This window comes from Mauremys mutica, chromosome 19, assembly GCF_020497125.1.
Source record: "Mauremys mutica isolate MM-2020 ecotype Southern chromosome 19, ASM2049712v1, whole genome shotgun sequence".
NCBI classification, from domain to species: Eukaryota; Metazoa; Chordata; order Testudines; family Geoemydidae; genus Mauremys; species Mauremys mutica.
In genome coordinates this window covers 4,009,977-4,023,696 of record NC_059090.1, presented here as the reverse complement: position 1 = coordinate 4,023,696, position 13,720 = coordinate 4,009,977, and the positions used below count along the sequence as shown (strand labels likewise).

Genomic DNA, 13,720 nt, shown 5'->3' with positions numbered 1-13,720 from the left:
CAGCAGCATGTGGGGCAATGCACCTACTCCAGACTGGGAGGAAGGGGCACCGGCTAGCTCAGGCATGGTCCTCTCTGTCCTGTAGCACCAGCGTTACAACCAGGGAGACAGCCCTCTGTTAGCCCAGGCTTCTAGCAGTGATGAAATGGCCACCAAGTATTAACCTGCCTGCAGCAGGTGTGCAGTGCACGTCATGCCTCCCATCTGCCCCTCCACGCTCAGACACCACTCCAAGCCTCATTGCAGCAGCATCTCTCTAGGCTTGAACTCATGGACACATCCACGCAGGCCCTACGTGCTGCTCTGCTTGTTACGGCAGGCCAGTGCCGCCCCAGCTGGCGTGCTTTCCTTAGGCATACGCTCCAGCGCCACCTGGCTTGTGCACCCTTCACAAACCAGCCCCTCTGGGCGCAGCGGAGGTGAGATGAGCAGAAGTCTGATTTTTCCTTTGTCCCTCCCTGCTGCTGGGGTATTTCTCTGGCACCACAGGGCCTGGGCGAAGGCAGCTAGCAAAGCCTACCTGCAAGCAGCTGGGATCCCGGAAGCAATCACTGACCAAGTAAATAGCATGAGCCGCCCCTTGATCTGTGACAACGAGCCTTTGCTGCCAGTCCCCTGGGAGTCACTTGATGCCTACCAAGAAGTCAGGGTTTAAGATACTGTTGTGGATTTTCTCTGCAGCTCCCACATGGATCACTGGCGAGAGCCCTGGATTTACACTCTTCACATGCATGCGACTAATGCCAGCACTGACTGTTCTGGTCACTGGCATAGGATCAGCACCGGGAAGCTGCTCCCTCCACAGTCTCTCCAGCTCTGCTGGGTCACTAGATAGCAACTTACCGTCCCGTCATTGTTACTGCTGCCCCACTTCAGTCTCTCGAGTAGCCAGCATCCTCTGAGCTGCTAGAGCTGCAGCTCCTTGCTCTGCATGGTCTGGGAGCCGGGATTCTGGGGGTAGGAAATCGAAGCAGCCTCTTGCCAGGCCACAAGCGCAGTGAGGGAAAAGGCAAGTGTTGGGTCAGAAGGACATGCTTTCAGGGTTCTCCGTCTCACCCCTGCTCAGACTAGAGACCGAGACAATTCACCACCGGACGCTCCCCGGCTGGATCAGGCAGGGGCTTCATGAGACCATAGACCTTCCACTCTCCCTGTTTCTATGGTCCAGCCAGCCCTTTGAAGGCTAATCCCAGGCTGAGCCTGCGAAATCCAGCTTAACTGCCAGTGCTGCCTAGGGTGAGCCAGCAGCCCAGACCCCATCCAGGAAAGCAACGGCAGTGAAGAGAGGCAGGACAAAGCACCCTGGGGAGCAGAGCCCCTTGCACATGAAATGCCACCCAAGGTTAGGTTCACCCTGCTCCAGACAGCTGGGATCAGGGACAAGACCCTGCCCTGGCATAGGCATGAACCATGTGGCTGCGCCGAGTGTGTCTGCGCTATAAGGGGACTGGATGGGCCTCCATTAGCCACAGATGAGATTGAAGCACGGGCAGTGGCAATACTCTTCCCTCCCTCAGTCCTGCCCTGGAGAGACCAGCACTCTCCTGGGCCTCCGTTCCAAGCCGGGCTGGAGCCAGGGCTGTAGAGGGGCACGAGACCCCCCCGTCATTTCACACAGGCACTGAGCAGCTTCCAGCCATTGCTAGGCTGGGCTCTCTTTGGCCTGGAGGGGAAAGGCTCCAGCGATGGATCCCAGAGCCAGGCAGACCCCTGGCTAACCAGAGACAGGGCGGCTGCATGGAAGAACACCCCCATTTCCCAGCTGAGCTGCACCCCTAGAGTGGGCAGGTCCCTGCCCTTCAGCAGGGCACTTCCCTGCTCCGTGTGGCATGCAGAAACGCCCAGACCTCTCACCCAGCCCGTGAGGCAGGCAGGGATACAAGTGGATCTGCTGGCCCCAGCGCTCTGCTAGCTAGTCTCAGACAGGTGCGTTCACACGAACAGGCTGGCAGGGTTCTATGCCCCACATCCCATCCACTAGCACCACAGTGAGGAGGCTCCAAGCCTTCAGCTCCCCGCAGGGAAAGGAGGCAGAAGCCCAGCTCAGTGCAGAGGGGGTCAGCGTCTCTCGTGGGAGCAGCTCGAGAGCGTTCGGGGGAGCGCATCCAGCTTTGTGCTGTGGGACAGCGTCACCAAGCCCTGGCATCACACATGGTCCTGGCCCCAGAACGACACCTGGTTGTGGGAGCCAACTCCAGCCCTGTCTGCCCATGTGCCCTAGGCTACATGTGATGTCTGGGCAGCCTGTGGACACAGTCACTGCAGTAACACCTGCATGCGGCTAGGTACCCGACCCTAGTGTCTCTGCACCTGCCGTTGCACCTCGACATGGCTAAGGAACCTGCCCGGCCTAGTGCCCTGGGAATGGCGCATGGCGCCTGTGCCCAGGAGGGCACTCCCTTCTGGCTGAGCCACCCCCAGGAATGGTCCCTGTCTCTCGTTCTCCTGGCAGATCATCATGGATTCCAACATCACCAAGCAGGCACTGAATGAGATCGAGACGCGGCACAGCGAGATCATCAAGCTGGAGAACAGCATCCGGGAGCTGCATGACATGTTCATGGACATGGCCATGTTGGTGGAGAGCCAGGTCGGTGGGGGCAGGGGCCATGCAGCTTCTGCTGGGCCTTAGGCCCCCTGCCAGGTGCAGCAGCAGAGACAGACCCTGTCTGCTCCAAGGGAGGGCACTTGGGCCTTAGGCGTGACTCTCCTCCCCTCTAGTGCCCTGCCCACTGCTGGGGAGATGGGGGTGGAGGGCTTTGCTCTGACCCATGCACCCTGGCAGGGAATATGTGCCCCACGTCCAGCCCCGCTGCAAGCAGGCACTTGCCACTGACTTCTGCAGAGTCTCAGCTGCTGCCCCAGGGCTGGAATTGGTCCCTTCTCTTCCAGGTGGCCATGTGGGGCAAGGGAGATGATGTGGGGCACCCCCTCCCCCATTGTCCGAATGATCCCTGCGCGCCACCATGGCTTCAGAGCCTGCCGGGTGCTAGCAGGTCCCAGACGGGGCGCTGGGGGCGGCGAGGCAGGGCCCTGGGGGGAGAGGAATGGAAGGACCTTGGGGCACTAGGTGCTGTACGTGGGCAGGGAGGTGGTGACCTCGCAGAGAGGCCTGTCTGCTCCTGGAGTCCCTCTCCAGGAACCTTCTGTAAATGGGTTTCCGACCCCGTGGCTCTGGACCCCAGGCTGGGAGCCCAGAGGGAGGTGCCCGTGGGGATAGGCCCCAGAGCATGTCCTCCTACAGGGGCTCACACTGCGCTCTCTGCAGCAGCAGGCAAACAAGCCCAGCCAGCTTCCTTGCGCAGTGAGCATGTAGCACTAGGCCTGGGCTTCCTGGCAGAGCCTGTGAACCTGGCCTGCTCTCGTAGGCCCCTTCCTGACCCCTCTTCTTGCCTGACATGCTGCCGCCAACCCCTTGGATGAGCGTGTCTCAACCAACAGGTAACGTGCATGCCCTGGTGTGGGCCAGACATCTGCATGCTCTCGTCTGCATGGCCTGTGCTTCCTGCGTGTGTGTGTGATGCCTCCCCAGCCCAGGGACCAGCAGTGAGGAGGGGCAGGATCCCGGGAATGCTGGGCACCAGTCACTCCAGCTCCTCTGGGACGGCAGCGCACGGGTACCTTGAGGTGGTGGAGAGTGAGGCCAGTCCACCTGCCTGAGCCTTTGCAGCCGGGCTGCAGAGGGGTGGGGCCATGGGGGGCAGGTGCCATTGCAGCCAGGCAGCTCCCGGAGAAAGAATCCCCCCCAGAGAAGGAGCCTGGCGCCAGAGCCGTGGAGCTGCAGGACACTGGCCCCTTGGCAGCCTGCTCAGCCCTCCCTAGCTGTGCGGAACGTCTCAGAACTAGCAACCCAGGGCAGACTTCAAGCCGGTGCCCCAGTGCGCCAGAAGCCTGCCTCTGCCTCTGGAGATGTTCCAGCAATTCCCTTCTCCACTCGTCACCTGGCTGGCTCAGGGCTCTGACAGCGCGGGGGGGATTTGGGGCTGGGCGGGTAGTTCCGTTTGTCTCCTGCTGGCCCCCAGGGAGCCCCCTGCAGAGTGTGGGCTGTGCCTAGGGGGACCAGATGTCCCGATTTTATAGGGAAAGTCCCAATATTTGGGGCTTTTTTTCACATGGGCTCCCCCACCCCCGTCCCGCTATTTCACACTTGCTGTCTGGTCACCCTAGCTGTGCCCAGCCTGGGATGGCGTGTGAGGGGACACTGCTCCATGCAGAGGATCCAGGCTGACCCACCCCCTCACCTGGTGCTGAGCTCTCACTGCTTTGATTGGGAGTCAGAGCTGAGGGCAAAGCTGCCCCAAGCCATGTCCCCTACCCAGCGGGACCCCGCGCAGCTGGCACTGCCTCGGGAGTGTTTCACACGCCCAGGAGAGCAGCCAGGACTCCAGCTGCCTGCCGCTAACCCCAGCACCACTGCCGCCCACAGCCAGGCACTTCTGGTGACACCAAAGCAAGGCTGGGGGTGTCTCAGTGGGAGGTTCCAGCCCCCCCCCCCCCCATTGTGGGACTGTCCTGGATCTCCCACACGCTGGGGGCCTGGCCTGCTGGCCCTGTGACACCAGTCGTCCGCGCAGGAGGGTGCTGCATTGCCACACAAGCCCATTGCTGAGGCCACCTGCAGCATGCGCCATACATTGTTACTGCCCTGGGGGAATGCCCCTCTTCCCAGCTGGGGAAAGCGAGGCAAGGAGGAGCCGAGTGGCTTGCCCAAGGGGTCATGAGTGGATTGCAGGGCTCTTGCTGGAACCACTTTGCTGCCTGCCTTTGCTCGCTGATCGCCCTGCGGGGCAGCTGGGGCACGGGGCGCTGCTGGGATGAGGAGCAGGGAGCGTTCCCAGCTCTTGGGATGTAGGACACGTCAGGCACTTGACTGGGACCAGTCCTGCCCCACGTCTCATTGTGGGATGCCCCCATTCCCTCGCTCCCTGACCTCAGGCAGAGGGGTAGCTGTTAGCCCATTGGGATGGGGTGTTCCAGTGTGTGATGGGGGGCTGAAGGGCTGGGATGGGGCGGGTGTGGGCAGGGAGGGGGGGTATCCAGTGCTGGGGGGGGGGTTGAGGAGCTGGGGGGACTGGGAGGGGAGTATCCAGTGCTGGGGGGGTGAGGAGCTGGGGGGGCAGGGAGGGGGGGTATCCAGTGCTGGGGGGGTGAGGAGCTGGAGGAGTAGGGAGGGGGGGTATCCAGTGCTGGGGGGGTGAGGAGCTGGAGGGGTAGGGAGGGGGGTATCCAGTCCTGGGGGGGTGACGAGCTGGGGGGGCAGGGAGGGGGGGTATCCAGTGCTGGGGGGGTGAGGAGCTGTCGGGGAAGGGAGGGGGGTATCCAGTGCTGGGAGGGTGAGGAGCTGGGGGGGCAGGGAGGGGGGGTATCCAGTGCTGGGGGGGGTTGAGGACCTGGGGTGGGGCAGGGAGAGGAGTATCCAGTGCTGGGGGGGTGAGGAGCTGGGGGTGCAGTGAGGGGGGTATCCAGTGCTGGGGGGGCAGTGAGGGGGGTATCCAGTGATGGTGTGGTGAGGAGCGGGGGGGGCGGGGTGGGGGGTATCCAGTGGTGGGGGGGGTGAGGAGCTGGGGGGCAGGGAGGGGGGATCCAGTTCTGGGGGGGTGAGGAGCTGGGGGGGCAGTGAGGGGGGGTATCCAGTGCTGGGCGGGTGAGGAGCTGGGGGGGCAGTGAGGGGGGTATCCAGTGCTGGGGGGGTGAGGAGCTGGAGGGGATATCCAGTGCTGCGGGGGGGGGGGTGAGGAGCGGGAGGGGATATCCAGAGCTGGGGGGGGTGGGGAGCAGGAGGGGCCGTGAGGGGGATATCCAGTGCTGGGGGGGTGGAGGAGCTGGGGGGGCAGTGAGGGGGGTATCCAGTGCTGGGGGGGTGAGGAGCTGGAGGGGCAGGGAGGGGGGATCCAGTTCTGGGGGGGTGAGGAGCTGGGGGGGCAGTGAGGGGGGGTATCCAGTGCTGGGGGGGTGAGGAGCTGGGGTGGCAGTGAGGGGGGCATCCAGTGCTGGGGGGGGTGAGGAGCTGGGGGGCAGGGAGGGGGGTATCCAGTTCTGGGGGGGGTGAGGAGCTGGAGGGGATATCCAGTGCTGGGGGGGTGAGGAGCTGGGGGGGGCAGTGAGGGTGGTATCCAGAGCTGGGGTGTTCAGGAGAGTGGGGGAAGGTAGGGGGGTATCCAGTTATATGGGGGATAGGAGCGGGAGGGGATATCCAGAGCTGGGGGTGGTGAGGAGCTGGGGGGGCAGTGAGGGGGGATACAGTGCTGGGGGGGTGAGGAGCTGGGGGGGCAGGGAGGGGGGTATCCAGTGCTGGGGGGGTGAGGAGCTGGGGGGGATATCCAGTGCTGGGGGTGGGTGAGGAGCTGGAGGGGATAACCAGTGCTGGGGGGGTGAGGAGCTGGGGGGGCAGGGAGGGGGTATCCAGTGCTGGGGGGGTGAGGAGCTGGGGGGGGCAGGGAGGGGAGTATCCAGTGCTGGGGGGGGGGGGGTTGGGGAGCGGGGGGGCCGGGGAGGGGGGTATCCAGTGCTGGGGGGGTGAGGAGCTGGGGGGCAGGGAGGGGGGTATCCAGTGCTGGGAGGTGTGAGGAGCTGGAGGGGATATCCAGTGCTGGGGGGGTGAGGAGCTGGGGGGCAGGGAGGGGGGTATCCAATGCTGGGGGGGCAGTGAGGGGGGTATCCAGTGCTGGGGGGGTGAGGAGCTGGGGGGCAGTGAGGGGGGGTATCCAGTGCTGGGGGGGCAGTGAGGGGGGTATCCAGTGCTGGGGGGGTGAGGAGCTGGGGGGCAGGGAGGGGGGTATCCAGTGCTGGGAGGGGTGAGGAGCTGGGGGGGATATCCAGTGCTGCGGGGGTTGAAGAGCTGGGGGGGGCAGAGAGGGGGGTATCCAGTGCTGGGGGGGTGAGGAGCTGGGGGGGCAGGGAGGGGGGTATCCAGTGCTGGGGGGGTGAGGAGCTGGGGGGGCAGGGAGGGGGGTATCCAGTGCTGGGGGGGGTGAGGAGCTGGGGGGGGTATCCAGTGCTGGGGGGGTTGAAGAGCTGGGGGGGCAGAGAGGGGAGTATCTGGAGTGTGAACGGTTCAGTGGAAGTGGCTCAGGAGCGTATCGAACCCGCGCCCTGCGGCCAGGCACCGACCCTGCTGCCCTCATTCTCCCTGGTCCTTTCAGCCTGAGCCGTTAAATAGCTGCCGAGAGCCTTCACGCGGGCGTGGAGCAGGGACTTTTCTGCTCGCCCTGACTTGGGGCTGCGTCGGGGCCAGGCCAGCCTCCGGTTCCACGGGCAGGGCCCTGGCTCCGGGGCAGGCTGAGCAATAGCAAGGCCCCTCTGTGCCCTGAGGGAGTAGCTTGGGCGGGCGCTCGGTCTCTTGGCTCCGTGGGGGGCGGGGGCTGGGATGCCCTGCTCCAGCCCCATGCACAGCAGGGACAGCAGAGGTGCCCCGTCCTGAGCGAGTCTCTGGCGCCTTCCTCCCTCGTGCACGGGTCACTTCTAATAGGCCAAGCACCAATAGCAGGGTAGGAGCCATCCTCCCTATCCAATTTGCTGAGGTTGGCACTACAAGCCGTATGCAAGGCCCTTGGGCAGGGTGATGGGGCTCTGCGGATGTAGGGGGGCTCCCTCTCCCATATAAAACACCATAGACCCAAATGAATCCTGGCCAGCCGGTTCAGAGGCAAGGAACAGGAGACCAGACAGCCTGGGCTAACACAGGACACTGCAGTATCGCCCCACTGCACACGCCCCGTCCTTCCCCCAGACCACATTGCACCCCCATTGCAGTCCCCCACCCTGCACCTCCTGCTGTAACTGCTGACGCTCTGACGGAGGGCACAGGATTCCCGGCCGGGATCAGCCTGCCCCAGGCTGGTTCCATTGTTACAGACAGGAATGGACCTCGGCCATGTCTCTCTTCTGCCCTGTCCCACAACCCCCCAGACCTGGCCTTTGCAGCCAGCAGAACCTCTCACCATCAGGGCAGGCCTCGCTCTGCTCTTGGCAACTTGGCAGACTCATAGACTCATAGACTTTAAGGTCAGAAGGGACATTATGATCATCTAGTCTCACCTCCTGCACAACGCAGGCCACAGAATCTCACCCACCCACTCCTGTAACAAACCCCTGACCTATGTCTGAGTTACTAAAGTCCTCAAATTGTGGTTTGAAGACCTCAAGCTGCAGAGAATCCTCCAGCAAGTGACCCGTGCCCCATGCTGCAGAGGAAGGCGAAAAACCTCCAGGGCCTCTGCCAATCTGCCCTGGAGGAAAATTCCTTCCCGACCCCAAATATGGCGATCAGTTAAACCCTGAGCATGTGGGCGACTCACCCGCCAGCACCCAGGAAAGAATTCTCTGTAGTAACTCAGACCCCATCCCATCTAACATCCCATCACAGACCACTGGGCATATTTACCTGCTGATAATCAAAGATCAATTAATAGCCAAAATTAATCTATCCCATCATTCCATCCCCTCCATAAACTTCTCAAGCTTAGTCTTGAAGCCAGATATGTCTTTTGCCTCCACTGCTCCCCTTGGAAGGCTGTTCCAGAACTTCACTCCTCTGATGGTTAGAAACCTTTGTCTAATTTCATGGCTGAATGGTGCCCAGAGCACCAATCCCAGGGACCAGGCTGTGGGTTTGCACGGTCCCAGCTTATGGTGCAGAGCACCGCCAGCAGGGGGGCTGGCTCCTTGTGGCCGTGGGGGGGGGGGGTGCAGAGTAGTGCAGTGGGGATTGTCCATGCATGGCTGTAGCTTTTGTGCCTGTCTCTGTGCGATGTCCGCTCTACGGTGGCTGCGGCTGCTGGGGCCTGCTTTCTTGGTAGAGTTGTGAGTCCTTGGTGACAATTGCCAAAAGTTTCTCTAGTAAGTTACCCTGACGTCCCAAAGTCCTACGCCGACGGGCCAGTCCCGGACGGGGAAAACAACCCTGCCAGCCCATTCATCCGGGTCGCTTAGACCAAAGCAGGCGGATCTGCCTGTCCTGCTGAGCCGCGCAGCCAGGAACTGATCAGTCTTTGCGCTGGCACCTTGCACAGCATGGCCACTTGTCTGCCAAGGGACTGCCTCAGAGCACATCACTTGGGTACCAAACCACCTGGACATCCCATCCTGTGGCCTTGCCACTGTAGGGTTCTGCAGCTCCCTGGCCACTGGTGGGAGCTGGAGTGTCCAGTGGGGCAAGGAGCTGGGGGGTCCAAGGAAGCCGGCAGCTGCAGTGCAGACAGCTCCACGCAGCAGCTGGGTCTGGGGACTAGCAAACAGCCTGGGCACTGAATTTCTTCATCCCCCAGCCCGGCTCCAGGCCCCTGAGTGCAGGGCAGGGCTCAGCAGGAGGCAGGTTGAGAGACTCACACACACTCGCTCTCTCTTTCCTGTGCAGGGGGAGCAGTGACCATGGTGGAGTGGGAAGCCCCTGTGTTCACACTATAGAGTGTAAAGGGCCAGGAAGGACCCTGGTGTGCACTGCAGATGGTGCAGCATGAGAGCAGGCAAGTAAGGGGAGCAGGTGGGGGACGGGTGCCTGGAATTCATGTGTGTCACTGTCTGTGTGTCCTCGCTGTGTGGCTCTGGCTTGGCTGTCTGTGTGTCTCCCGTGCTGCGCAGGGCGAGATGATTGACCGCATTGAGTACAACGTTGAGCACTCGGTGGACTACGTGGAGCGGGCTGTGTCTGACACCAAAAAGGCTGTTAAGTACCAGAGCAAAGCCAGGCGGGTGAGTAGCGTGTGCGGCGAAAGCCAGTCCTGGGCCTGCAGCCCAGCACACAGCAGGGCTCCTGCTGTGGGGAGCGACCCATCAGCCCTAGGGCCCTGCTCCCCATCGTCTGGCACAGGGTGCTCCAGCCGCCATGTGGCTGGGCCTGCCTGAATGTGAGCAGGGGAGTGGGCAGGCAGGGGGAGCAGATGGTGTGGGCTGGAGAGCAGACCCCAGCAGGGCGTCACCCAAATCACGGGCAGTGCTGAGAGCGGAGAAGGCGTTAGGGCCGTGCCTGCACACTGGGCTGGGCCCAGGAGCTGGGCTCCAGGGCTCAGCTCTGGAGAAGGCCTGGCCGTGCCATGCCAGCTCCTGGGGAGGGACAATTTCCTTCCCTTCAGAATGGGCCGGAGCAGACCTGGGTCTAGCCTGTCCAACCGGTCGGGGACTCAATGTGGAGAACAGCATGTGGGTCCCGGGCAGAGAGCACAGCAGGGGGGTGGGGGGGGCGTGGCAGCTCCCACCCACGGCGCAGCCAGCTCGGTGTGGAGCTGTGGGGGATGTGGCAGCTCACAGGGTGCAGCTGGCCAGGTGTGGAGATGGGGGGACGTGGCAGCTCACAGGGTGCAGCCGGCCAGGCGTGGAGGGGCGGACGTGGCAGCTGGGCGGGGAGATGGGGGAGTGGCAGCTGGGCGGGGAGATGGGGGGGACGTGGCAGCTCACAGGGTGCAGCCGGCCAGGCGTGGAGGGGTGGACGTAGCAGCTGGGAGGGGAGATGGGGGGGACGTGGCAGCTCACAGGGTGCAGCCGGCCAGGCGTGGAGGGGCGGACGTGGCAGCTGGGCGGGGAGATGGGGGGACGTGGCAGCTGGCCGTGGAGATGGGGGGGACGTGGCAGCTGGCCGTGGAGATGGGGGGGACGTGGCAGCTCACAGGGTGCAGCCGGCCAGGTGTGGAGATGGGGGGACGTGGCAGCTCACAGGGTGCAGCCGGCCAGGAGAGGAGGGGCGGACGGGGCAGCTGAGCGGGGAGATGGGGGGAGTGGCAGCTGGGCGGGGAGATGGGGGGGACGTGGCAGCTCACAGGGTGCAGCCGGCCAGGCGTGGAGAGGTGGACGTAGCAGCAGCGCGGGGAGATGGGGGGGACGTGGCAGCTCACAGGGTGCAGCCGGCCAGGCGTGGAGGGGCGGACGTGGCAGCTGGGCGGGGAGATGGGGGGGACGAGGCAGCTCACAGGGTGCAGCCAGCCAGGTGTGGAGATGGGGGGACGTGGCAGCTCACAGGGTGCAGCCGGCCAGGTGTGGAGATGGGGGGGACGTGGCAGCTCACAGGGTGCAGCTGGCCAGGTGTGGAGCTGGGGGGACGTGGCAGCTCACAGGGTGCAGCCGGCCAGGCGTGGAGGGGCGGACGTGGCAGCTGGGCAGGGAGATGGGGGAGTGGCAGCTGGGCGGGGAGATGGGGGGGACGTGGCAGCTCACAGGGTGCAGCCGGCCAGGCGTGGAGGGGTGGACGTAGCAGCTAGGTGGGGAGATGGGGGGGACGTGGCAGCTCACAGGGTGCAGCCGGCCAGGCGTGGAGGGGCGGACGTGGCAGCTGGGCGGGGAGATGGGGGGGACGTGGCAGCTCACAGGGTGCAGCCGGCCAGGTGTGGAGATGGGGGACGTGGCAGCTCACAGGGTGCAGCTGGCCAGGAGTGGAGATGGGGGGACGTGGCAGCTCACAGGGTGCATCACGCCAGGCGTGGAGATGGGGGGACGTGGCAGCAAACAGGGTGCAGCCGGCCAGGCGCGGTAATGGGGGGACGTGGCAGCTCACAGGGTGCATCCGGCCAGGTGTGGAGATGGGGGGACGTGGCAGCTCACAGGGTGCAGCCGGCCAGGCGTGGAGATGGGGGACGTGGCAGCTCACAGGGTGCAGCCGGCCAGGTGTGCAGATGGGGGGACGTGGCAGCTTACAGGGTACAGCCGGCCAGGCGTGGAGGGGCGGACATGGCAGCTGGGCAGGGAGATGGGGGGGACGTGGCAGCTCACAGGGTGCAGCCAGCCAGGTGTGGAGATGGGGGAACGTGGCAGCTCACAGGGTGCAGCCGGCCAGGCGTGGAGATGGGGGGGACGTGGCAGCTCACAGGGTGCAGCCGGCCAGGTGTGGAGGGGCGGACGTGGCAGCTGGGCGGGGAGATGGGGGGGACGTGGCAGCTCACAGGGTGCGGCCGGCCAGGTGTGGAGATGGGGGAACGTGGCAGCTCACAGGGTGCAGCCGGCCAGGCGTGGAGATGGTGGGGACGTGGCAGCTCACAGGGTGCCGCCGGCCAGGTGTGGAGATGGGGGGACGTGGCAGCTCACAGGGTGCAGCCGGCCAGGTGTGGAGATGGGGGGACGTGGCAGCTCACAGGGTGCAGCTGGCCAGGCGTGGAGATGGGGGGGATGTGGCAGCTCACAGGGTGCAGCCGGCCAGGTGTGGAGGGGCGGACGTGGCAGCTGGGCGGGGAGATGGGGGGAACGTGGCAGCTCACAGGGTGCAGCCGGCCAGGCGTGGAGGGGCGGATGTGGCAGCTGGGCGGGGAGATGGGGGGAACGTGGCAGCTCACAGGGTGCAGCCGGCCAGGCGTGGAGGGGCGGACATGGCAGCTGGGCGGGGAGATGGGGGGAACGTGGCAGCTCACAGGGTGCAGCCGGCCAGGCATGGAGGGGCGGACGTGGCAGCTGGGCGGGGAGATGGGAGGGACGTGGCAGCTCACAGGGTGCAGCCGGCCAGGCGTGGAGGGGCGGACGTGGCAGCTCTCTTAGGCAGAAGCGGCTCTGTCCTGCTCCCCGCTTGGCTGCCAGGAAGGGCGGCCAAATGTGCGGGAGAGGTGCAGGGAGCCCCCTGCAAGTACCCTGGGATGGAGAGGGGGTCACCGGGCAGAGGAGACACGTGGGGTGGTCATGTGCCCCCCCCCCCCCCGGGATGGAGAGGCACGAGTGGTCTATGCCGGCGGGGAGCCGGGACTCGCAGCCGAACAGGCAGGCCCCAGTTACACCCCAGCCCTCCGGTACCACTGCCACCAGGGCTGTGGGCTTCGCCCCAGACCAGCTGGGATCTGTCACACAGCATCAGAGCATCCGGTGACTAGGCCGGGGTCCCCACTCAGGTGGTGGCCACAGGCTGCTGCTCCAGAGCCTGGCTGGTTCCCTAGTGCTGTGTGGCGGGTGGGCTTTGGTGACTGCCAAGGACCCTCCAGCCCGGAAGCATGAGCACAAGGAACACCCCGGTTTCTAGCCCCTGGGACAATGGGTCCGTCCCTCGCGGGGCAGCTCGGTCCAGGCCTCATGGCACTGGGCTCTCTGTGACCACGCCTGGCCCCGAGCCCTCAGGCATGAGCAGCCGCAGACGGGCCAGGTCCCCAGCAGCCTAATGAGCAGGGACCGACTCCCACGCTGACAGAATGGGCTGGCTGAGGCTAGGCCTGGCCAAGCCTGGGGGCCACAGGGTGCAGCCCCCTCTCCCCCAGCCCTCTGGCTTTGAGGCCGTGGGGCGAGCAAGGCCCTCCTGAGAGCTACCAAGTGAACATGGCGCTGCCCTGCAGGCATTTGCCCAGAGCAATGTAGGTGCAAACAGAGCCCGTCTGTGCCACCCCGTGCGCCCGGCTTCGCACTGAGGGAGCCCCTGGCCCAGGGATCCCAGTTGGCCTGGCACTGACATGCTCTCCAGGCAGGAGAGAACTCGCAGTGGTTCTGGCCTGGTGGCTGCGTGGGCGGAGGGGGTCTGAGCCCTGCCTCAGTCCAGCTGGTGAGACAGAGGTGCTGGAGGAGCCTGGATCTGGCTGAGCCGGGGTTCCAGGCGGGCACAGCCCTGCAGGGGGCGCTGGGCGGCTAAGGGGCTCGGACTGTAACCTCTCCCCCTCTCTCCCCTGTCGGTGCTGTGGGGCGGCTGAGCAGAAGAAGATCATGATCATTATCTGCTGCGTGGTCCTGGGCATCGTCATCGCCTCCACCTTCGGCGGCATTTTCGGCTAGAGCTTGCCAAGGCGAAACGTTCTCTGTAGACAATGCGATGGAGCTGCCGGGCTGCCAG

The 13,720-nt window shown here is 64.7% G+C and overlaps 1 protein-coding gene across 9 annotated transcripts in view; it reads left to right on the top strand.

Annotated features, from left to right (window-relative positions):
* STX1A (syntaxin 1A) overlaps nt 1-13,720 on the top strand; it is a 316,339-nt gene extending 302,619 nt beyond the window's left edge. For 4 of the 9 annotated variants that reach the window (XM_044993859.1, XM_044993858.1, XM_044993860.1 and 1 more), the window contains 2 exons: nt 2,453-2,590; nt 9,580-10,168. In XM_044993859.1, coding sequence (XP_044849794.1) covers nt 2,453-2,590; nt 9,580-9,843 — 402 coding nt within the window. In that variant the 3' untranslated portion in view covers nt 9,844-10,168. Of the gene's footprint in view, nt 1-2,452; nt 2,591-3,368; nt 3,442-9,355; nt 10,169-13,584 lie in introns of those variants that run through there. The other 5 variants (XM_044993861.1, XM_044993862.1, XR_006574392.1 and 2 more) reach the window with 4 other exon arrangements.